This window comes from Triticum aestivum, chromosome 4A (assembly GCF_018294505.1).
Source record: "Triticum aestivum cultivar Chinese Spring chromosome 4A, IWGSC CS RefSeq v2.1, whole genome shotgun sequence".
Classification (NCBI taxonomy): Eukaryota; Viridiplantae; Streptophyta; class Magnoliopsida; order Poales; family Poaceae; genus Triticum; species Triticum aestivum.
In genome coordinates this window covers 500,670,778-500,695,260 of record NC_057803.1, presented here as the reverse complement: position 1 = coordinate 500,695,260, position 24,483 = coordinate 500,670,778, and the positions used below count along the sequence as shown (strand labels likewise).

Here is a 24,483-nt window from a genome sequence, read left to right as displayed (position 1 = left end):
TTAGCCGTAGCTCAGTGTTCATCTTTTGTCAAGCATCTTGAGTGGATCCCTGCCATGTATTTTGTTGCTATGTTAGAGTGTTGTAGCATGTTGTTCTTGATGCATTTAGATGGCTTCTTGTTGTTAATCGCAGATCGGTGCCATATTTCTTTTGCTTGCCATTTCCAAACCATGCATCCGATTCCGGTGATCTTTATATCGATTTTGACTGAAATCAACTCATCTTTCCAGTGGCACTCTTGGTATTCCAAGTTGATACCAGGTTCAATCTATCCTTTCCGAAACATGCATACGCATCGCATATCGCATCCCGCATGTCATGCATTGCTTTGCATCATGTTGTTTGTGCATTGCACGTAGTTGATTGTGTCTCCCTTTGCTTGTGTTCTTGCTTTGGGTAGAGCTGGGAGACGAGTACGTGAATGAGGATCCCGTTGAGTATGCTTACGAGGATCAAGCTTACGTCAACTCAGAGAACTTTGCAGGCAAGATGACCATACCCTCGAAATCACTTCTATCTTTGCTTGCTAGTTGCTTGCTCTATTGCTATGCCTATGCTACGATACCTACCACTTGCTTATCATGCCTCCCATATTGCCATGTCAAACCTCTAACCCACCTTGTCCTAGCAAACCGTTGTTTGGCTATGTTACCGCTTTGCTCGGCCCCTCTTATAGCGTTGCTAGTTGCAGGTGAAGATTGGAGTTTGTTCCTTGTTGGAACATGTTTATTTGTTGGGATATCATTATTATATCGTGTCTATCTTAATGCATTTATACACTTGGTAAAGGGTGGAAGGCTCGGCCTTATGCCTGGTGTTTTGTTCCACTCTTGCCGCCCTAGTTTCCGTCATACCGGTGTTATGTTCCTTGATTTTGCGTTACACGGTTCGGTTATAATGGGAACCCCTTGACAGTTCGCCTTGAATAAAATTCCTCCAGCAAGGCCCAACCTTGGTTTTACCATTTGCCACCTAAGCCTTTTTCCCTTGGGTTTCGTGGACTCAAGGGTCATCTTTATTTTAAACCCCCAGGCCAGTGCTCCTTAGAGTGTTGGTCCAACCTAGAGCACCGTGCGGGGCTATCCCTTGGCAACTTGGGTTACGTTGGCTTCCGTACGCCTAGCTTATCCGGTGTGCCCTGAGAACGAGATATGTGCAGCTCCTATCGGGATTTGTCGCACAGCGGGTGGTCTTGCTGGACTTGTTTTACCATTGTCGAGATGTCTTGTAACCGGGATTCCAAGTCTGATCGGATTGTCTTGGGAGAAGGAATATCCTTCGTTCACCGTAAGAGCTTGTGATGGGCTAAGTTGGGACACCCCTGCAGGGATTTGAACTTTCGAAAGTCGTGCCCGCGGTTATGGGCAGATGGGAATTTGTTAATGGCCGGTTGTAGAAAACCTTAAACTTAACTTAATTAAAATGAATCAACAGAGTGTATGGCCGTGATGGTCTCTTTTCGGCGGAGTCCGGGAAGAGAACGCGGTCTCGTGTTATTCTTGAATGTAGGTTGTTCTAGGATCACTTCTTGATTATAGTTCATCGACCCTCCCTTTGCCTTCTCTTCTCGCTCTCATTTGCGTATGTTAGCCACCATATATGCTAGTCGCTTGCTGCAGCTCCACCTCATACCTTTACCCTACCTATAAGCTTAAATAGTCTTGATCGCGAGGGTGTGAGATTGCTGAGTCCCCGTGACTCACAGATTACTTCCAAAACCAGATGCAGGGACCGATGATGCCATTCCAGATGATCCGACTAAGCTCAAGTGGGAGTTCGATGAAGACTCACGTCGTTACTACGTTTCCTTTCTAGACGATCAGTAGTGGTGCCCAGTTGGGGCGATCGGGGACTTCGTCACATTTGGGGTTGTCCTTTATTTTGGTTCCGTAGTCGGACCTTGATTGTATCTGGATGAATGTAATGATATTTATGCTATTGTGTGATGTGGCGAGTGTAAGCCAACTATGTACCTCTTTTCCTTATTAATTACATGGGTTGTGTGAAGATTACCTCACTTGCAACTTTGGCTTCAATGCGGTTATGCCTCTAAGTCGTGCTCCGACACGTGGGAGATATAGCCGCATCGAGGGTGTTATAAAAGGTCCATATCACAAGTGGCAATATAAAGTGATGTTCTTTTGCATTAAGATTTTGTGCATCCAACCATAAAAGTGCATGACAACCTCTGATTCCCTCTGCGAAGGGCCTATATTTTACTTTTACCCTCTACCTTATATAAGAGTCATGGTGATTTTTCACCTTTCCTTTTTACATTTTATCCTTTGGCAAGCACAATGTGTTGGAAATATCCTGATATATATAGCTAATTGGATGTGAGTTTTCATGAACTATTATTGTTGACATTACCCCTGAGGTAAAAAGTTGGGAGGCAAAACTATAAGCCCCTATCTTTCTCTGTGTCTGATTAAAACTTCATACCCATAAATATTGCGTGAGTGTTAGCAATTGTGAAAGACTAAATGATAGTTGAGTATGTGGACTTGCTGAAATGCTCTTATATTGACTCTTTCCTATGTTATGATAAGTTCCAATTGCCTCAATGACTGAGATTAGAGTTTGTTGGTTCTCAATGAAGTTTCTAATTCATACTTGAGTATGTGATTGAATTGTTACTTTAGCATAAGAGATCATATGACAATATATATATATATATGTTGTTCTTCTAAGAATGATCATGATGCCCTCATGTCCGTATTTTATTTTATCGACACCTCTATCTCTAAACATGTGGACATATTTTTCGATATCGGCTTTCGCTTGAGGAAAAGCGAGGTCTAAGCTTGGGGGAGTTGTTACGTCCATTTTGCATCATGCTTTTATATCAATATTTATTGCATTATGGGCTGTTATTATACATTATGTCACAATACTTATGCATATTCTCTCTTATTTTACAAGGTTTATATGAAGAGGGGGAATGCCGGCAGCTGGAATTCTCGGCTAGAAAAGGAGCGGATATTAGAGACCTATTCTGCACATCTCCAAAATTCCTGAAACTTTACGGGAGCATGTTTCAGAATATATAAAAATATTGGGCGAAAGAAGTACCAGAGGGGGGCCACCCACCGTCCACAAGGGTGGGGGGCGCGCCCTACCCCCCTTGGTGCGCCCCCTGCCTCGTGGGCCCCCTAGTGGCCCTCCGATGCCTATCTTCTGCTATATGAAGTCTTTTACCCTGGAAAAAATCATAAGCAAGCTTACGGGACGAAACTCCGCCGCCACGAGGCGGAACCTTGGCAGAACCAATCTAGGGCTCCGATGGAGCTGTTCTGCAAGGGGAACTTCCCTCCGGGAGGGGGAAATCATCACCATCGTCATCACCGATGATCCTCTCATCAGGAGGGGGTAAATCTTCATCAACATCTTCACCAGCACCATCTCATCTCAAACCCTAGTTCATCTCTTGTATCCAATCTTTGTATCCAAACCTTAGATTGGTACCTGTGAGTTGCTAGTAGTGTTGATTACTCCTTGTATTTGATGCTAGTTGGTTTACTTGGTGGAAGATCATATGTTCAGATCCATTATGCATATTAATACCCCTCTGATTATGAACATGAATATGCTTTGTGAGTAGTTACGTTTGTTCCTGAGGACATGGGAGAAGTCTTGCTATAAGTAGTCATGTGAATTTGGTATTCGTTCGATATTTTGATGAGATGTATGTTGTCATCGCTCTAGTGGTGTCATGTGAACTTCGACTACATGACACTTCACCATTGTTTGGGCCTAGAGGGAGGCATTGGGAAGTAATAAGTAGATGATGGGTTGCTAGAGTGACAGAAGCTTAAACCCTAGTTTATGCGTTGCTTCATAAGGGGCTGATTTGGATCCATATGTTTCATGCTATGGTTAGGTTTACCTTAATACTTCTGTTGTAGTTGTGGATGCTTGCAATGGGGGTTAATCATAAGTGGGATGCTTGTCCAAGTAAGGACAATACCCAAGCACCGGTCCACCCACATATCAAATTAGCAAAGTACCGAACGGGAATCATATGAACGTGATGAAAACTAGCTTGACGATAATTCCCATGTGTCCTCGGGAGCGCTTTCTTTCATACAAGAGTTTGTCCAGGCTTGTGCTTCGCTACAAAAAGGATTGGGCCATCTTGCTGCACCTTACTTACTTTTATTACTTGCTACTCGTTACAAATTACCTTATCACAAAACTATTTGTTACCGATAATTTCAGTCCTTGCAGAGAATACCTTACTGAAAATTGCTTATCATTTCCTTCTACTCCTCGTTGGGTTCGACACTCTTACTTATCGAAAAGGCTACGATAGATCCCCTACACTTGCGGGTCATCAATACTTATCTTCTGGGAACTTGCTGGGTCCGAACATGATGGAGAGCGAGTCACCTCCGCCAACCTCCCCCTCCCCATTGCTATGGATAACACTGAGGTGTTGTCCCGAAGAACCCTTCCGAGACAGGGAGAAGTGTGGGAGGCTGGTAAGACGGCGCCAAAGGGTGATACCCCTACTGCCGAGAACATGGGGTAACTGTCCCCCATGGAGACCGGAGACGGGGGCCATGTCTAATTTGCCCCCCAACCAAATGTCATTCCAGAGACCCACACGGATCCGGAGTCAGATGAGCAGCCTCCTTCGAAAGAAGGGGGCGCGCCCACCCCACCGGCGACCTTTGTCAATCCGGAGGTGCCGGGCAATCTGGTGGGAGCACTTCAGAGCGCCACCATTGTGGAAGAACATCGTACCCTTATGGGTATGGTGATTAAAAAGGTTCAGTCCGCAAAAAGCGGGTTGAACAAGGCCTGCACTAGCCTTCTGAGAGGCTTTGAGGTATGTGATATGACGCCTTTTAGTTGTATAAGAGGAATGCCTGTGTATAGATGGTAGCCCCTAAGACTCTATTCGGTGTTCGCGAAGAAAGGCCGAACAAAGGATCTAATAACTTGCGCAGGAGATTAACATACATATCTATTTGAACAAATAGGCTACGATGCAGGTGTCGGATTCCCATGCCGCTGAAGCTTCTGAGCTAAGGCGGAAGCTAGAGGAATAACAAGGTATGTGATACTGAAACACGTCCGAAATGAGATCCGCTCTGATTTGTTATCTGAATGAGTGTTATAATTGTGCTCATAGCTGACACGTCTGAGGTCAAGACCCTCAAGAGTGCGCTGGCCGAAGCCAAGAAGGAGGCGGAAGAGGCACGAGCCGCCCACCTAAAACATGAATCAAGGGTGGAGGAAGTCGAGCAAGAGCTCAAGGATGCTATAAGCAAATGTGAGTCCTAGGAGCGCAAGATTACGGATCAAAATTCCGAACTTGCTAAGGCCCTCCAAAGTACACAGGAGGCCCGGGTCGAAGCCCAAAGTGCCTATTGGGAGATCCAAGAAGCAAAGTAGATTGCGGCGGGTAAGGCTTTTAACATGCATAGCAAATTTGTGGGAAGAAAGTATATCGTGCTGACCCGGATTTGGAGTTCTCCACGAGCGTTTGCGGACCTGCCCCGGAGTATTGCTGATGTTGCGGAGTTCTTCCGAGCCGAAGAGGGGAGCGCGACGAAAAAGTTGTTCTGGTCGCAGTACCTTGTGTCAGAGCATCCCGTGCCCCTCGGCGATCAATTGAAGCAGTTGACCGAACTGCATAGGGTGGCCGAATTGGCCATGAGGGATGTTATAATCCGTCTTTGGCCCGCCGAACCCATACCCAGCAGCTACTTCGGTCCCATGAAGCGGCTGGTCAGTGCCTGCCCCCGGCTCGATGTCGTGAAGCGGTCGGTCTGCATCGAAGGTGCACAGATGGCCTTTGCCCGTGTCAAAGTGCAGTGGGCAAAGATGAACGCCGTCAAGCTTGCCACCGAGGGACCGCCCACGAGCAAAGAGCACTGCACGCCGGAGCGGTATTTTTACGACGTTCTCGAAGGATCCTGCATTGTAGAGGGCCAGTGCTTGAAAGACATTATTTTTGAATGAATGTATCCCTTCTACCCGAACTTTTATATTATGAAACAAGGCTGATGTATAATATGTTGCTTATTTTGCCTCAAATTCTTTTCCTCCTGTGCGGCCGTTTACGACATCTAAGAGTTGGCTAGTCGTTGGCTTCAGCCCCCACGTAGGTAGTACGGGGGTGTTTGGAATAGCATCTGAACACACTTGGCCCATCAATTTGGTCCTATGAGGTGTTAGTGCGGCGAACCAGGCAATCAGACTATGTGGCTTTATCGCTCTCACATAGCCATAAGAGTTTGACAATGAGATTGTAGGCGCAGCCCCTGGTATTATTCGATTATCCGAACTTGGGTGCTTTGGATGCCTGACCGGGTGAAGACCGGTCCCTCGCGTAAAGCGGAAAAAATCGTAAGATATTTGTAATTGGTCTCTGAATAGCTGACCAGCTCTCGCCGCACCATGACGGTCAGTTTTCGACTTTCTCTACTAAGGTGTTTTTCCAGATAAACCGGAAACACAATCGCAGTATGTAGTTCTCCCTTTACTGCCTTAGCCGAATGAGCGGAACGTAAGGTAGCAACCACAGGAGCCAGGAAACCCAACTATTGACCAAAGACATGATTCGGAGCCGATGCATATAGTGCTATATTCGTGACGCCGAATTATACTATAAAGGTGTTCAGACTTGTTTCAAAGAAGTGTACATGGCCGGATAGAGCCCCTGTCGATTTAAGTCGTACCAAGGTGTACATGGCGATCAGATGAAGAAAAGGGAATACAGGTTAAGAAATAAGCCAGTACCAAATAGGTTGGGCGAGAAATTGTTTCCGTTATAGTCTAATTGATATGTCAAAATGTATTTTTACAAATGATGCGATAAGCATCGAGGCTATTTTACATGCCGAGCATAAGGGAAAGCTGTGTATGGGTCCTAAAGAAGGAAGCGGTGATCTTGGGGTATTGTCCTTCGAAAGGATTCGACGATTGGGTTTTCATGAGGGGCTTAGAAAAAGGGCCTTGTACCGCCTAAAGGTGATGTGGGTTGTAAGGAACCTGGAAAAATAAAAATAAGAAAAAAGAAATATGAGGGTGCCAATAGGGTCGAGCCGTATTCTGGACTTTATCTTTACTATGCCTCCATCTTTGCCCATGGTATCTTCAGCGCGTAGTGATGTACGCGTGGTACATGTGTCACAGTTTGGTTGGGTCTGGGACAGAGGCCAAATTGCTAGTCGAGCTCCTGATGAGCTGGACTGTCGTTCTGCGGGGTTGTCTGGACTCGTTTGATAGTGTTCGGGGGCTTGACTGCCGATGCATTTTTTTGGTATGATAAGGTCGCTCTGTACTTTCACTGCCAGGGCCGCGGTGTGCTCCTTAGTGCGGAGGGAGCGTTCTGTGTTTCCATTGACTGTTATAACACCGCGGGGTCCGGGCATCTTGAGTTTGAGATAGGCATAGTGTTGGACCGTGTTGAAACGAGCGAACGCGGTTCATCCGAGCAGCGCATGGTAGCTACTGCGAAAAGGGACGATGTTGAAGATCAAGTCTTCGCTTCGGAAGTTGTCCGGCGAACCGAAGACAACCTCCAGTGTGATTGAGCCCGTGCAGCGGGCCTCTACACCAGGTATTACTCCCTTGAAGGTGATCTTTGTGGGCTTGATTCTTGAAGGATCAATACCCATTTTGCGGACTGTGTCCTGATAGAGCAGGTTAAGGCTACTGTCGTCGTCCATGAGGACCCGCGTGAGGTGGAATCCATCAATAATTGGGTCGAGGACTAGTGCGGCTGAGCCTCCATGAGGAATATTGGTCGGATGGTCTCTGCGATCGAAAGTGATTGGGCAGGATGACCATGGATTGAATTTTGGGGTGACTGGCTCGATCGGGTAGACGTCCCTTAACATGCGTTTGCACTCCCGCTGGGGGATATGAGTAACGTATATCATATTTACCGTTTTTACCTCAGGGGGAAATTTCTTCTGTCCCCCTGTGTTCGGTGGGCCAGGATCCTCATCGTCATCCTCGTTGGGCAACCCTTTCTCCTTGTGTTCGGCTTTTAACTTGCTGGCATGTTTGAAGACCCAACAACTTCTGTTGGTATGGTTGGCAGGCTTGTCAGGAGTGTCGTGGATCTGGCAAGGTCGATCAAGTATTCGGTCCAGGCTTGATGAACCGTCTTTGTTTCTTTTGAATGTCTTCCTCCGTTGACCGGATCAAGAGCCACTGAATCCGGCGTTGACCGCCGTATCCTCTGTATTATCATTGTTGCTTTGACGCTTATGTTTGTTGCGTCGGGGCCTTCCGTTGTCGTTTCTGGCTTCGGAAGTGCCGGGGTCGCTGGTACTGTTGCCGCTACGGGCAAGCCATCTATCTTCGTCCGTGCAAAAGCGGGTGATTAGTGTTGTAAGGGCTGCCATGGACTTCAGCTTTTCTTGGCCGAGGTGTCGGGCGAGCCATTCGTCGCGGATGTTATGTTTAAAGGCCGCTAGGGCTTCGGCGTCCGGACGGTCGGTAATATGGTTCTTTTTAATTAGGAACCTAGTCCAGAATTTCCTGGCCGACTCTCCGCGCTGCTGGACTATATGACTAAGGTCATCAGCGTCCTGGGGGTGGATATACGTGCCTTGGAAGTTGTCTCTAAAGGCATCTTCCAAGTCTTCCCAGCTTCCAATAGAGTTTTCTGGGAGGCTATGAAGGAAATATGCCCTAGAGGCAATAATAAAGTTATTATTTATTTCCTTATATCATGATAAATGTTTATTATTCATGCTAGAATTGTATTAACCGGAAACATAATACATGTGTGAATACATAGACAAACAGAGTGTCACTAGTATGCCTCTACTTGACTAGCTCGTTAATCAAAGATGGTTATGTTTCCTAACCATAAACAAAGGAGTTGTTATTTGATTAACGGGATCACATCATTAGTTGAATGATCTGATTGACATGACCCATTCCATTAGCTTAGCACCCGATCGTTTAGTATGTTGCTATTGCTTTCTTCATGACTTATACATGTTCCTATAACTATGAGATTATGCAACTCCCGTTTGCCGGAGGAACACTTTGGGTGCTACCAAACGTTACAACGTAACTGGGTGATTATAAAGGAGCATTGCAGGTGTCTCCAAAGGTACATGTTGGGTTGGCTTATTTCGAGATTAGGTTTTGTCACTCCGATTGTCGGAGAGGTATCTCTGGGCCTAATGCACATCACATAAGCCTTGCAAGCATTGCAACTAATGAGTTAGTTCCGAGATGATGTATTACAGAACGAGTAAAGAGACTTGCCGGTAACGAGATTGAAAGAGGTATTGGATACCGACGATTGAATCTCGGGCAAGTAACATACCGATGACAAAGGGAACAGTGTATGTTGTTATGCGATCTGACCGATAAAGATCTTCGTAGAATATGTAGGAGCCAATATGGGCATCCAGGTCCCGCTATTGGTTATTGACCGAAGACGTGTCTCGGTCATGTCTACATTGTTCTCGAACCCGTAGGGTCCACACGCTTAAGGTTACGATGACAGTTATATTATGAGTTTATGCATTTTGATGTACCAAAGGTTGTTCGGAGTCCCGGATGTGATCACGGACATGACGAGGAGTCTCGAAATGGTCGAGACATAAAGATTGATATATTGGAAGCCTATGTTTGGATATCGGAAGTGTTCCGGGTGAAATCGGGATTTTACCGGATTACCGGGAGGTTACCGGAACCCCCCGGGAGCCATATGGGCCTTATTGGGCTTTAGTGGAAAGGTGAAAGGGGCTGCCCATGGTGGGCTGCGCGCCTCCCCCCCTCCCCTAGTCCCACTAGGACTAGGAGAGGTGGCCGGCCACATCTCTCTTTCTTTCCCCCTTGGGAATCCTATTTGGAATAGGATTGGGGGGAGTCCTACTCCCTGTAGGAGTAGGACTCCTCCTGCGCCTCCATAGGGCTGACCGCACCCCTCCCCCTTGGCTCCTTTATATACGGAGGCAGGGGCACCTCTAGACACACAAGTTGATCCACGTGATCTATTCCTTAGCCGTGTGCGGTGCCACCAGCCACCATATTCCTCGATAATACTATAGCGGAGTTTAGGCAAAGCCCTGCTGCTGTAGTGCATCAAGATCGTCACCACGCCATCGTGCTGACGGAACTCTTCCCCGACACTTTGCTGGATCGGAGTCCGGGGATCGTCATCGAGCTGAATTTGTGCTCGAACTCGGAGGTGCCGTAGTTTCGGTACTTGATCGGTTGGATCATGAAGACGTACGACTACTTCCTCTATGTTGCGTCAACGCTTCCACAGTCGGTCTGCGTGGGTACGTAGACAACACTCTCCCCTCTTGTTGCTATGCATCACATGATCTTGCGTGTGCGTAGGAAATTTTTTGAAATTACTACGAAACCCAACAGTGGTATCAGAGCCAGGTTTTATGTGTTGATGTTATATGCACGAGTAGAACACAAGTGAGTTGTGGGCGATATAAGTCATACTGCTTACCAGCATGTCATACTTTGGTTTGGCGGTATTGTTGGATGAAGCGACCCGGACCGACATTACGCGTACGCTTACGCGAGACCGGTTCTCCCGACGTGCTTTGCACAAAGGTGGCTAGCGGGTGACAGTTTCTCCAACTTTAGTTGAACCGAGTGTGGCTACGCCCGGTCCTTGCGAAGGTTAAAACAGCACCAACTTGACAAACTATCATTGTTGTTTTGATGCGTAGGTAAGATTGGTTCTTGCTTAAGCCCGTAGCAGCCACGTAAAACTTGCAACAACAAAGTAGAGGACGTCTAACTTGTTTTTGCAGGGCATGTTGTGATGTGATATGGTCAAAACGTGATGAGATATAAGTTGTTGTATGAGATGATCATGTTTTGTTAAAGTTATCGGCAACTGGCAAAAGCCTTATGGTTGTCTCTATATTGCATAAGATGCAAGCGCCAAATAATTGCTTTACTTTATCGCTATGCGATAGCAATAGTTGCAAGAGCAATAGTTGGCGAGACGACCGTGTGACGACACATTGATATAGATCAAGATGATGGAGATCATGGAGTCATGCCGGTGACGATAGAGATCATGACAGTACTTTGGAGATGGAGATCAAAGGCGCAAGATGATGATGGCCATATCATGTCACTTATATTGATTGCATGTGACGTTTATCTTTTATGCATCTTATCTTGCTTTGATTGACGCTAGCATTATAAGATGATCTCTCACTAAATTATCAAGAAGTGTTCTCCCTGAGTATGCACCGTTGCCAAAGTTCGTCGTGCCCAGACACCACGTGATGATCGGGTGTGATAAGCTCTACGTTCAAATACAACGGGTGCAAAACAGTTGCACACGCGGAATACCCAGGTTATACTTGACGAGCCAAGCATATACAGATATGGCCTCGGCACACGGAGACCGAAAGGTCGAGCGTGAATCATATAGTAGATATGATCAACATAACGATGTTCACCGATGAAACTACTCCATCTCACGTGATGATCGGACATGGTTTAGTTGATTTGGATCATGTAATCACTTAGAGGATTAGAGGGATGTCTATCTAAGTGGGAGTTCTTAAGTAATATGATTAATTGAACTTAAATTTATCATGAACTTAGTCCTGGTAGTATTTTGCAAATTATGTTGTAGATGAATAGCTCGCGTTATTGCTTTCATGTGTTTATTTTGATATGTTCCTAGAGAAAATTGTGTTGAAAGATGTTAGTAGCAATGATGCGGATTGGATCCGTGATCTGAGGTTTATCCTCATTGCTGCACAGAAAAATTATGTCCTTGATGCACCTCTAGGTGACGGACCTATTGCAGGAGCAGATGCAGACGTTATGAACGTTTGGCTAGCTCAATATGATGACTACTTGATAGTTTAGTGCACCATGCTTAATGGCTTAGAATCGGGACTTCAGAGACGTTTTGAACGTCATGGAGCATATGAGATGTTCCAGGAGTTGAAGTTAATATTTCAAGCAAATACCCGAGTTGAGAGATATGTAGTCTCCAACAAGTTCTATAGCTAAAAGATGGAGGAGAATCGCTCAACTAGTGAGCATGTGCCCAGATTGTCTGAGTACAACAATCGCTTGAATCAAGTGGGAGTAAATCTTCCACATAAGATAGTGATTGACAGAATTCTCTAGTCACCATCACCAAGTTAGTAGAACTTCGTGATGAACTATGATATGCAAGGGATAACGGAAACGATTCCCAAGCTCTTCGTAATGTAGAAATCGACGAAGGTAGAAATCGAGAAAAACATCAAGTGTTGATGGTAGACAAGACCACTAGTTTCAAGAAAAGGGTAGAGGGAAGAAGGGGAACTTCAAGAAGAACAACAAGCAAGTTGCTGCTCAAGTGAAGAAGCCCAAGTTTGGTCCTAAGCCTGAGACTAAGTGTTTCTACTGCAAAGGGACTGGTCACTGGAAGCGGAACTACCCCAAGTGATTGGCAGATAAGAAGGATGGCAAAGTCAACATAAGTATATTTGATATACATGTTATTGATGTGTACTTTACTAGTGTTTATAGCAACCCCTCAGTATTTGATACTGGATCAGTTGCTAAGATTAGTAACTCGAAACAAGAGTTGCATAATAAACAGAGACTAGTTAAGGGTGAAGTGATGATGTGTGTTGGAAGTGGTTCCAAGATTGATATGATCATCATCGCACATTCCCTATACTTTCGGGATTAGTGTTGAACCTGAATAAGTGTTATTTGGTGTTTGCGTTAAGCATGAATATGATTTGATCATGTTTATTGTAATACGGTTATTCATTTAAGTAAGAGAATAAATTGTTGTTCTGTTTACATGAATAAAACCTTATATGGTTACACACCCAATGAAAATAGTTCATTGGATCTCGATCATAGTGATACACATAATCATAATATTGAAACCAAAAGATGCAAAGTTAATAATGATAGTGCAACTTGTTTGTAGCACTGCCATTTAGGTCATATTGGTGTAAAGTGCATGAAGAAACTCCATGCTGATGGGATTTTGGAATCACTTGATTATGAATCACTTGATGCTTGCGAACCATGCCTCATGGGCAAGATGACTAAGACTCCGTTCTCCGGAGCGAGCAACTGACTTATTGGAAATAATACATATTGATGTATACGGTCTGATGAGTGTTAAGGCTCACGGCAAGTATCATTATTTTCTGAACTTCACAGATGATTTGAGCAGATATGGGTATATCTACTTGATGAAACATAAGTCTGAAACATTTGAAAAGTTCAAAGAATTTCAGAGTGAAGTGGAAAATCATCGTGACAAGAAAATAAAGTTTCTACGATTTGATCGCGGAGACAAATATTTGAGTTACGAGTTTGGTCTTCGGTTAAAAACAATGTGAAATAGTTTCACTACTCATGCCACCTGGAACACCACAATGTAATGGTGTGTCCGAACGTCATAACCGTACTTTATTAGATATGGTGCGACCTATGATGTTTCTTACCGATTTACCACTATCGTTTTGGGGTTATGTATTAAAGACAGCTGCATTCACGTTTAAAAAGGGCACCATCTAAGTCCGTTGAGACGACACAATCTGAACTGTGGTTTGGCAAGAAACCAAAGTTGTCGTTTCTTAAAGTTTGGGATTGTGATGCTTATATGAAAAGGTTTCATCCTGATAAGCTCAAAACCAAATCGGAGAAATATGTCTTCATAGGATACCCAAAGGAAACTGTTGGGTACACCTTCTATCACAGATCCGAAGGCAAATTCGTTGCCAAGAATGGATCCTTTCCAGAGAAGGAGTTTCTCTCAAAAGAAGTGAGTGGGAGGAAAGTAGAAAACTTGATAAGGTAATTGTACCTTCTCCCTTATTGGAAAGTATTTCATCACAGAAATCTGTTCCTGTGACTACTGAACCAATTAGTGAGGAAGCTAATGATAATGATCATGTAACTTCAGATCAAGTTACTACCAAATCTCGTAGGTAAACCAGAGTGAGATCCACACCAGAGTGGTACGGTAATCCTGTTCTGGAAGTCATGTTACTAGACCATGACGAACTTGTGAACTATGAGGAAGCGATGATGGGCCCAGATTCCGCGAAATGGTTTGAGGCCATGAAATCTGAGATATGATCCATGTATGAGAACAAAGTATGGACTTTGGTTGACTTGCCCGATGATCGGCAAGCCATAGAAAATAAATGGATCTTCTAGAGGAAGACGGACGCTGATAGTAGTGTTATTATCTACAAAGCTAGAATTGTCGCAAAAGGTTTTCGACAAGTTCAAGGTGTTAACTACGATGAGATTTTCTCACTCGTATCTATGCTTAAGTCTGTCCGAATCATGTTAGCAATTGCCGCATTTTATGAAATCTGGCAAATGGATAAACAAAACTACATTCCTTAATGGATTTACTAAAGAAGAGTTGTATGCGATGCAACTAGAAGGTTTTGTCGATCCTAAAGGTGTTAACTAAATATGCAAGCTCCAGCGATCCATCTATGGACTGGTGCAAGAATCTCGGAGTTGGAATATACGCTTTGATAAGTTGATCAAAGCATATAGTTTTATACAAACTTGCGGTGAAGCCTGTATTTACAAGAAAGTGAGTGGGAGCACTACAACATTTCTGATAAGTATATGTGAATGACATATTGTTGATCGGAAATAATGTAGAATTATTCTGCAAAGCATAAAGGAGTTTTTCAAAGAAAGACCTCGGTGAAGCTGCTTACATATTGAGTATCAAGATCTATAGAGATAGATCAAGACACTTGATAAGTTTTTTCAATGAGTACATACCTTGACAAGATTTTGAAGTAGTTCAAAATGGAACAGTCAAAGAAAAGGTTTCTTGCCTGTGTTACAAGGTGTGAAGTTGAGTAAGACTCAAAGCCCGACCACGGCAGAAGATAGAAAGAGAATGAAAGTCATTCCCTATGCCTCAGCCATAGGTTCTATAAAGTATGCCATGATGTGTACCAGATCTATTGTATACCCTACACTGTGTTAAGCAAGGGAGTACAATAGTGATCTAAGAGTAGATCACTGGACATTGGTCAAAATTATCCTTAGTGGAATAAGGAAATATTTCTCGATTATGGAGGTGACAAAAGGTTCGTCGTAAAAGGTTACGTCGATGCAAGTTTTCACACAGATCTGGATGACTCTAAGTCTCGATCTAGATACATATTGAAAGTGGGAGCAATAAGCTAGAGTAGCTCTGTGCAGAGCATTGTTGACATAGAAATTCGCAAAATACTTACGGATCTGAATGTGACAGACCCGTTGACTAAAATTATCTCACAAGCAAAACATGATCACACCTTAGTACTCTTTGGGTGTTAATCACATAAATAATGTGAACTAGATTATTTACTCTAGTAAACCCTTTGGGTATAGGTCACATGACGATGTGAACTATGGGTGTTAATCACATGGTGATGTGAACTCTTAGTGTTGAATCACATGGCGATTTAAACTAGATTATTGACTCTAGTGCAAGTGGGAGACTGAAGGAAATATGCCCTAGAGGCAATAATAAAGTTATTATTTATTTCCTTATATCATGATAAATGTTTATTATTCATGCTAGAATTGTATTAACCGGAAACATAATACATGTGTGAATACATAGACAAACAGAGTGTCACTAGTATGCCTCTACTTGACTAGCTCGTTAATCAAAGATGGTTATGTTTCCTAACCATAAACAAAGGAGTTGTTATTTGATTAACGGGATCACATGATTAGTTGAATGATCTGATTGACATGACCCATTCCATTAGCTTAGCACCCGATCGTTTAGTATGTTGCTATTGCTTTCTTCATGACTTATACATGTTCCTATAACTATGAGATTATGCAACTCCCGTTTGCCGGAGGAACACTTTGGGTGCTACCAAACGTCACAACGTAACTGGGTGATTATAAAGGAGCATTACAGGTGTCTCCAAAGGTACATGTTGGGTTGGCTTATTTCGAGATTAGGTTTTGTCACTCCGATTGTCGGAGAGGTATCTCTGGGCCCTCTCGGTAATGCACATCACATAAGCCTTGCAAGCATTGCAACTAATGAGTTAGTTGCAAGATGATGTATTACAGAACGAGTAAAGAGACTTGCCGGTAACGAGATTGAACTAGGTATTGGATACCGACGATCGAATCTCGGGCAAGTAACATACCGATGACAAAGGGAACAACGTATGTTGTTATGCGGTCTGACCGACAAAGATCTTCGTAGAATATGTAGGAGCCAATATGGGCATCCAGGTCCCGCTATTGGTTATTAACCGGAGACGTGTCTCGGTCATGTCTACATTGTTCTCGAACCCGTAGGGTCCGCACGATTAAGGTTACGATGACAGTTATATTATGAGTTTATGCATTTTGATGTACCGAAGATTGTTCGGAGTCCCGGATGTGATCACCGACATGACGAGGAGTCTCGAAATGGTCGAGACATAAAGATTGATATATTGGAAGCCTATGTTTGGATATCGGAAGTGTTCCGGGTGAAATCGGGATTTTACCGGATTACCGGGAGGTTACCGGAACCCCCCGGGAGCCATATGGGCCTTATTGGGCTTTAGTGGAAAGGTGAAAGGGGTTGCCCATGGTGGGCTGTGCGCCTCCCCCCCTCCCCTAGTCCCACTAGGACTAGGAGAGGTGGCCGGCCACATCTCTCTTTCTTTCCCCCTTGGGAATCCTATTTGGAATAGGATTGGGGGGGAGTCCTACTCCCGGTAGGAGTAGGACTCCTCCTGCGCCTCCATAGGGCTGACCGCACCCCTCCCCCTTGGCTCCTTTATATACGGAGGCAGGGGGCACCTCTAGACACACAAGTTGATCCACGTGATCTATTCCTTAGCCGTGTGCGGTGCCCCCAGCCACCATATTCCTCGATAATACTGTAGCGGAGTTTAGGCGAAGCCCTGCTGCTGTAGTGCATCAAGATCGTCACCACGCCGTCGTGCTGACGGAACTCTTCCCCGACACTTTGCTGGATCGGAGTCCAGGGATCGTCATCGAGCTGAACGTGTGCTCGAACTCGGAGGTGTCGTAGTTTCGGTACTTGATCGGTTGGATCGTGAAGACGTACGACTACTTCCTCTATGTTGCGTCAACGCTTCCGCAGTCAGTCTGCATGGGTACGTAGACAACACTCTCCCCTCTCGTTGCTATGCATCACATGATCTTGTGTGTGCGTAGGAATTTTTTTGAAATTACTACGAAACCCAACAGGCTATTTAACCATTGTCGAGCTGGTCCCTTAAGTTTTAGGGGAAGGTATTTGATGGCATGTAGATCATCACCGCGAGCCATGTGAATGTGGAGAAGAAAATCCTCGATCCATATTGCGGGATCTGTTGTGCCATCGTATGATTCGATGTTCATGGGTTTAAACCCTTCTCGGAACTGGTGTTCCATTACCTCATCGGTGAAGCATAGGGGGTGCACGGCGCCTCTATACTAGGCGACATCATGACATAGTTCGGATGAAGGTCGTATACGGTTTTCGGCTCGTGCAAGGTTGCGCCTGTCCCGCCAGGTCTGATGGTCGTCCCCGTGCGTTGGGGAATGCCCCCTCGATCCATAGATTGATCTTGTCAGGACGACTCTATTGTCCAGGTCCTTGCATAAGTCCTAGGTATAGCCCGGTGCCATTACCTCCCTGCCCCTACGGCGGGGTGGCACGGGCTGGTGTTCGGTGTAAGTGGCCGATCTGTCTCGTCCACGCGGTGGTCGGTTGGGCTTGTCGGCAGTTTTGTGCTTTGGCGTTATGGGTTCAAGGGCCTCGTCATCGAATTGGGGTAGTAGCCTGCATTTCAGATAACTCTTAGTTGGGCGCTCAAGGCCGTATTCCTCAGCAGCCAAGACATTGGTCCATCTATCATTGAGCAGATTCTGATCAGCTCGAAGCTGCTGTTGTTTCTTTTTCAGGCTTCTTGTAGTGGCGATTCACTGGCGTTTAATGTGCTCTTGTTCGAGGGGTTCCTCCGGCACGATAAAATCTTTGTTGTCGAGGCTCACATCCTCTTCGGAGACCGGCATGTAATTGCTGTCCTCCGAGCCCTCGTTCTCGATAGGATCATCGGGTTGTACTTGCCCGTCCTCCCAATCATCATGTTCGGATGTTGGCTCTACAGGGGCTTTGGGGTCTTCGGCATTCTCTGGAGTGCTATCATGTCCGGTGCCGATATTGCTGTCTTTGTCACGGCATGATTTTGAGCGGCGTCACCGACGTCGACGCTTTGGAGGGGCTTCGGCAGGCTTGTCCTCATCCAGATCCTTCTTGCCGTCGTCGTCCTCCTTGGGTGTGTCCACCATGTACACGTTGTATGTGGAAGTGGTCGTCCATCATCCGGTAAACGGAGGGTCTTGGCCTTGTTCGTCTTCGGCATCGTCGTCCATACCATCGATGTCTTCGGAGGCGTAATCCAGCATGTCGGTTAGGTCTTCGACAGTGTCTATGAAGTGGGTGGTGGATGGGACATAAAATTCCCTGCTCTCAGTCCCTAGTCCGGGCTGGGCATAGTTTGGAAGCGATCCTTCCGTAATGGCTAGTGATCGCATCATGTCGAGAGCCTCGTTCAAAAGCGAGGTTTGGGTAGAGGAAAGAGAGTTCGCGGGGCTGTCCGGGGTTGAAGCCTCCTACTCTCGCCTACTTAACACGGACCCTGAGAGTTCGGACTTGGAGTCCGACGGATTGTCCGGCGATTGAGCATCAAGGGGAGTTCGGTTCGTCATTGTGTTTGCCACTAACGCCGTCCCCTCCGGATCTCCGGTAGCAAATTCCATAGTTGTAGAGAGTCCTGCAGGCTCTAAACTCCCGTCTTCAGACCTGACAATCCGTTCTGGATCGAAGGCCGGAGCGACAATTGGGGCGGCGAACCCCTCGAAGATCAAGTCTCCACAGATGTCAGCGACATAGTTTAGGTTCCCAAAACTGATCTGATGACCAGGGGCGTAGCCGTCGATCTGCTCAAGGTGGACAATCGAGTTGGCGCACAGCGCGAAGCCGCCGAATACAAAAATCTGGCTGGGGAGAAAGGTCTCCTTCACGGCGGCATTGTTGTAGATGATTGACGGAGCCATCGAACCTCCTGCTGACTGCACAGAAGAACTCTCAATGAAAGCACCAATGTCGGTGTCAAAACCATCAGATCTCGGGTATGGGGTCCCGAACTGTGCGTCTTAGGATCGAAGGTAACAGGAGACAGGGACATGATGTTTTACCCAGGTTCGGACCCTCTTAATGGAGGTAATACCCTACTTCATGCTTGATTGACTTTGATGAGTATAGGGGTTACAAGAGTTGATCTACCTCGAGATCGTAATGGCTAAACCCTAGATGTCTAGCATGTATGATTATGATCACCTCTACAGACCAAAACCTTTGGTTTATATAGACACCGGAGGGGGCTAGGGTTGTACAGAGTCGGTTTACAAAGAAAGGAACCTTCATATCCGAACGCTAAGCTTGCCTTCCACGCCAAGGGAGTCCCCTCCGGACACGGGGGAACACCTTCCATCTCGTATCTTCACGGCCCACGAGTCCGGCCCACGTCACATAGGCCGGACGTCCGAGGACCCCCTAATCCAGGACTCCCTCAGTCACCTCTCGGTCTCCGGTAGGGAGCTCCGTGACAGGAGAGAGTCTGGCGGGGCTTAGCCTCCCGTCTTCAAACAGAGTGGTCCGCTCTGGATCTAAGGCCAGGGCAGGCACGAGAGTTGATCCTTGAACGGAGTTTGATGGTGGAACCCGACGGGTTTCCTTCATGTAGATGAGGAGCGGTGGCCGAGGCCGAGAACCCTTCAGGGATCAAATCTCCTCGGATATCAACGATGTAATTCAAGCTTCCGAACCTGATCTGATGACCAGGGGCGTAGCTATCGACCTGCTCAAGGTGACCAGTTGAATTGGCACACGGAGCGAAGCTGCCAAACACAAAAGGTCTCCCTGGAGACAGCATCGTCGTCGATGACAGGCTGAGCCATCGATCCTTCTGTTGACGACATAGCGGAACTCTCAATGAAAGCACCAATGTCTGTGTCAAAACCGGCCGATCTCGAGTAGGGGGTCCCGAACTATGCGTTTGAGGATCGAGGGTAACAAGGGACAAGGGGGACACAATGTTTACCCAGGTTCGGGCCCTCATAATGGAGGTAAACCCTACATCCTGCTTGATTGTATTTGAAGAGTATAGGGGTTACAAGTGTTGATCTACCTCGAGATCATAATGGCCAAAGCCTAGCTGTCTAGCCTATGAGAATTCTGATAGCCTCTATGGACTAAACCCTCCGGTTTATATACACACCGGAGGGACCTAGGGTTGTACAGAGTCGGTTTGTGGGGGAACGAAATAACATATCCGGACACCAATCTTGCCATCCACGCATAGGGGAGTCCTATCCGGACACACGGGAGGTGGGGGGGAGTCTTCTGCTTGTATCTTCACGGTCCATCAGTCCGGCCCATATCGAATAACCCGGACACCGAAGGACCCCTTAATCCAGGACTCCCTCACCATCGCAACAAAGGTGATGTTACGAAGAACTTTGCAACATATGTGATGTTGCAAAAGCATTTGCAATGAAAGTGATGCTGCAGAGAACTTTGCAACATAGGTGATGCCGCAAAAGCATTTGCAACAGAGGTGATGTTGCAAAAACGTCACCCGATCAACACCACTTAGCAATCTTTCTTTACAATAGAGGTTATGCTGCTAAAAAGTCACCGCCATTGAGCATTGTCGTCATTCGCCGCCGCTATTGCAAAAGCTCATCTACATTGTCGGCGTCGAGCACCACCTTAGTTTGTATCTGCTACTTCAAAAGCCACATCAGGACCCTTGTTGCAAAAAAAAAAGCACTTGCACATCCAAGCAAGGCCACTGTGGCCATGGACATGGACAAGCTCAAGGCCGGGTCATCCCCTTCTCGCTTCACTCTGCACCACGCGTGTGCGCCCAGCCACGTCCACGCCCCCGCGCGCACTCCTTGAATTATGTCAGTGTGTGCAGCTGGCCATGGCCGCTGCGGTGTGTGCCAGTGCAGCATGGCTAGTTTGTTTATGTAGGATCACACTGCTTCTCCATCAAGAGAAGAGAAGGAGGAGGTGGGGGCGGGTGCACATGGTTTCAGCGACAGTGCGAGCACGTGGCGGCGTTCAAGATCCAGCGCGTCCTGGACGAACGGGTGGCGCCTCAGGGTCTACAACGGGGCACTTGTTGTGGTCGAATTGGATTACAGTGGAGGCCAAGTTGCAAAACCATGGAGATGGTTGCGAACCGTTCGATCAAAAACAGATATATATGACTGCCACCGAGGCAGTCGACGACGAGCGCAACTTCATCCATCATGTGAACACTACCGTTTCTGGGAAAAGAAAAAAAAAAGACTACCCAAAATAAAAAAAACAAACAAAAAAAGCCCTAAAAACGAAAAAAAACTCAATGACAAACAATTAACGAACGCCTCTGCTTTCTTTAGCAAACTGCGCAAAGCTAAAAGAAGACGGAGAGGGAGACTCGTTCAAAACATGCATCCCTCAACTTCGGGCCACCCCTGACACCTCCTCCATTCCCATCCTCTCTCTTCTCTCTCCCTCTCCGCCATTGCACGCCCAAACGATCGAGGCGTTTTGCGCGCGCAGGGGCATCCGCCATTGCTCGGAGCTCGGCTTCCGTTGCTGTTAGCCGCGAGAAATGGAGAGGATACCGATACCAATCGCGATGCTGCCGCAGAAGTCGAGCAGCTTCTCTCAGGCCACCATCCGCGAGGAGAAGCTCGGCCGCAACCTCTCCCTCGGCGCCATCAAGCTAAACGAGCACATCGAGCGCGTCAAGAAGGATGCCGCCGAAGCCGCCGGCGATAAGAAGGCGGCGGCGGGTGGCGGAGAGGGTGGCGCCGCGGACGGCACCGGGGTCGGCGAGACGCCGGAGCCGCCGCCGCATGAGGAGCCGGACCTCGCCGAGCTCTCGGCGGAGGTCGAGGCCTTCCTCGCAAGCCGGGACGGGGATGCCCCGCTGAGCATCTCGGAGGTGACGCTCGACAGGTTCGCCTCCGCCGTGGAGGTGGAGATAGCGCAGTCGGAAGGAGAGGAGGGTAAGTGGGCGCTGGGGGAAGGCGGCCAGCAGCCGCTTCTCCTCGCCGCGATCAAGCGCATCGTCACGCTCGCATCCGCGCTCACCGCCACCGGTGGCGGCAATGGCACGGAGGGGGCCGTCAAGTACACCATCGGCGTGCACCGCGTCACCGGCGTGCTCCACCGCTCCATGACGTTCCTCGAGGACGAGTTGTACGCGCTGCTCGAGGACCCCCGCCTCACCAAAACGCCGAACGCCAGCGAGTCCGGCAGCGCTACCGCCAAGTCCATGAAGCGCCCGCCGTCGTTCGGGCAAGGTGGCGACCCAGATCGGTCCGTCGTTCCTCCCACTGAGGGCGGCAGTGCAGGCGACGACGCCTCCCAGCCGTTCCCGGCGGAGACAGTGGACCATCTCCGCGCCATGGCCGAGATCATGATCACCGCGGGCTACGAGACGGAGTGCACACAGGTGTTCCTCGTGGCGCGCAGGAATGCGCTGGACGCCACGATGCAAAGCCTCGGGTACGAGAAGGCGAGCATTGACGATGTGGTGAGGATGGCATGGGAGGGGCTCGAGTCGGAGATCGGGACATGGATTAAGGCGTACCGGCACATCCTCAACGCCGGCCTCTCCGCCGAGCACGACCTCTGCGTCCGTGTCTTCGTTGGCCGCAACGCCGGCCTTGGCCGCGATATCTTCGCGGACCTGGCCCGCTGCGCCATGCTCCAGATGTTTAACTTCACGGAGGCCGTGGCTATGACCAAGCGCGCCGCCGAGAAGCTCTTCAAGGTGCTCGACATGTACGAGGCTATCCGCGATGGAGCCCCCGTCGTGGACGGCTTCATCTCCACGAACAAGGCCGAAGGCGGCGAGAACAGCAGCGGCGCCGAAGCGCTGGCCGACCTCAAGTCCGAGCTCGCCTCTGTGCGGTCCCGCCTAGGCGAGTCGGCCGCCGCCATCTTCTGCGACCTTGAGAGCTCCATCCGTGCGGACGCCGGGAAGCAGCCGGTCCCCGGCGGTGCGGTGCACCCGCTGACACGCTACCTGATGAACTACCTCAAGTACGCGTGCGAATACAAGAACACGCTGGAGCAGGTGTTCCGGGAGTTCCACCGGCCGGACGCCGACGACGCCCCCGGGCACGAAGGCGAGAGCAACCCGTTCGCGGCGCAGCTGATGGAGGTGATGGAGCTCCTCCACGGGAGCCTGGAGGCCAAGTCGAAGCTGTACAAGGACCTGGCGCTGAGCAGCATCTTCCTGATGAACAACGGGCGGTACATGCTGCAGAAGATCCGGGGCTCGCCGGAGATCAACGCGGTGGTCGGCGAGGCGTGGGCGAGGAAGCGGTCGACGGACCTCCGGCAGTACCACAAGAACTACCAGCGCGAGACGTGGGGCCGCGTGCTGAACGTGCTCCGCGACGACGGCGGGATCACGGTGAAGGGGCACGTGCAGAAGCCGGTGCTCAAGGAGCGGTTCAAGCAGTTCAACGCGGCCATGGACGAGATCCAGCGGACGCAGGGCGCGTGGGTGGTGAGCGACGAGCAGCTGCAGTCGGAGCTCCGGGTATCCATCGCCGCCGTCGTGGTGCCGGCGTACCGGTCCTTCCTCGGCCGCTTCGCGCAGCACTTCACCGCGGGGAGGCAGACGGAGAAGTACATCAAGTTGAGCGCGGACGACCTCGAGGGCATCATCGAGGAGCTCTTTGAGGGCAGCGCCGGGTCCATGTCAAGGAGAAGAAATTAACCGACGAACCGAATCCATTCATCGGGCAGCGGCCGCCCTCCGTTCTCGACTCCGGCGACAAAATGTACCTCCTCTGCTCTTCTTACGATTTTGCTCTGCTTTTTTTCACCGCGTCGAGTGATCAATCCTCGCCTCGGTCGCGGCGGACAGATAGATGTGTGTGTTTGTGCGTGTGTATCCGTTGATCGATCCGAGCGTTCATGCGTGTTAATTAATTACCTGTTTATATATAGTAACTCTCTTGATTCTTGATTCTTCTGCGGCTAATCGCATTTTCTATACGCGGCGTTGCATGCATGTCTCAGGAATCCTGCGGTTCCTGAGAATAATAATAGCGGGATCTTGATCCCATCATGGAGGGCTGGCGCGCAGAGCACACTGACTGTTGCATATGGAGCTCACGTTGTTCTGTACTGCATGATTCGTTTGACCTCCTCTTTTCTATAATTCATTTTCCTGGCATGAGAGGTGGCATGGGACACCAAGTATATACAATTCAGCCAAATAATCCAAGCTATGTGCATCTCACGATGGAGATGTTCCTTTCTATCTATATCCAATATACATATGCAAAAACAATAACAAATACAACCACTACTACTGATGTTTTTAGAGAAAAGACATTAGCCCGACTTTATAAACAAAGCCAACCAGCACGGATAAGTTTACAACATCCCATGGGCGCCCCATAAAGTGAGGATA

At 47.9% G+C, this 24,483-nt stretch overlaps 1 protein-coding gene across 1 annotated transcript; it reads left to right on the top strand.

Annotated features, from left to right (window-relative positions):
* Window positions 1–21,473: 21,473 nt before the first annotated feature.
* Window positions 21,474–24,035, top strand: LOC123086593 (exocyst complex component EXO70B1-like). Its single transcript, XM_044508359.1, has one exon. It carries the CDS (start codon window positions 21,655–21,657, stop codon window positions 23,779–23,781), a length of 2,127 nt encoding a protein of 708 aa, XP_044364294.1. The 5' UTR covers window positions 21,474–21,654; the 3' UTR covers window positions 23,782–24,035.
* Window positions 24,036–24,483: the final 448 nt, after the last annotated feature.

Excerpts from the sequence above, each read along its gene's own strand:
- LOC123086593 (XM_044508359.1), top strand. The coding sequence starts at position 21,655 with ATGGAGAGGATACCGATACCAATCGCGATGCTGCCGCAGAAGTCGAGC.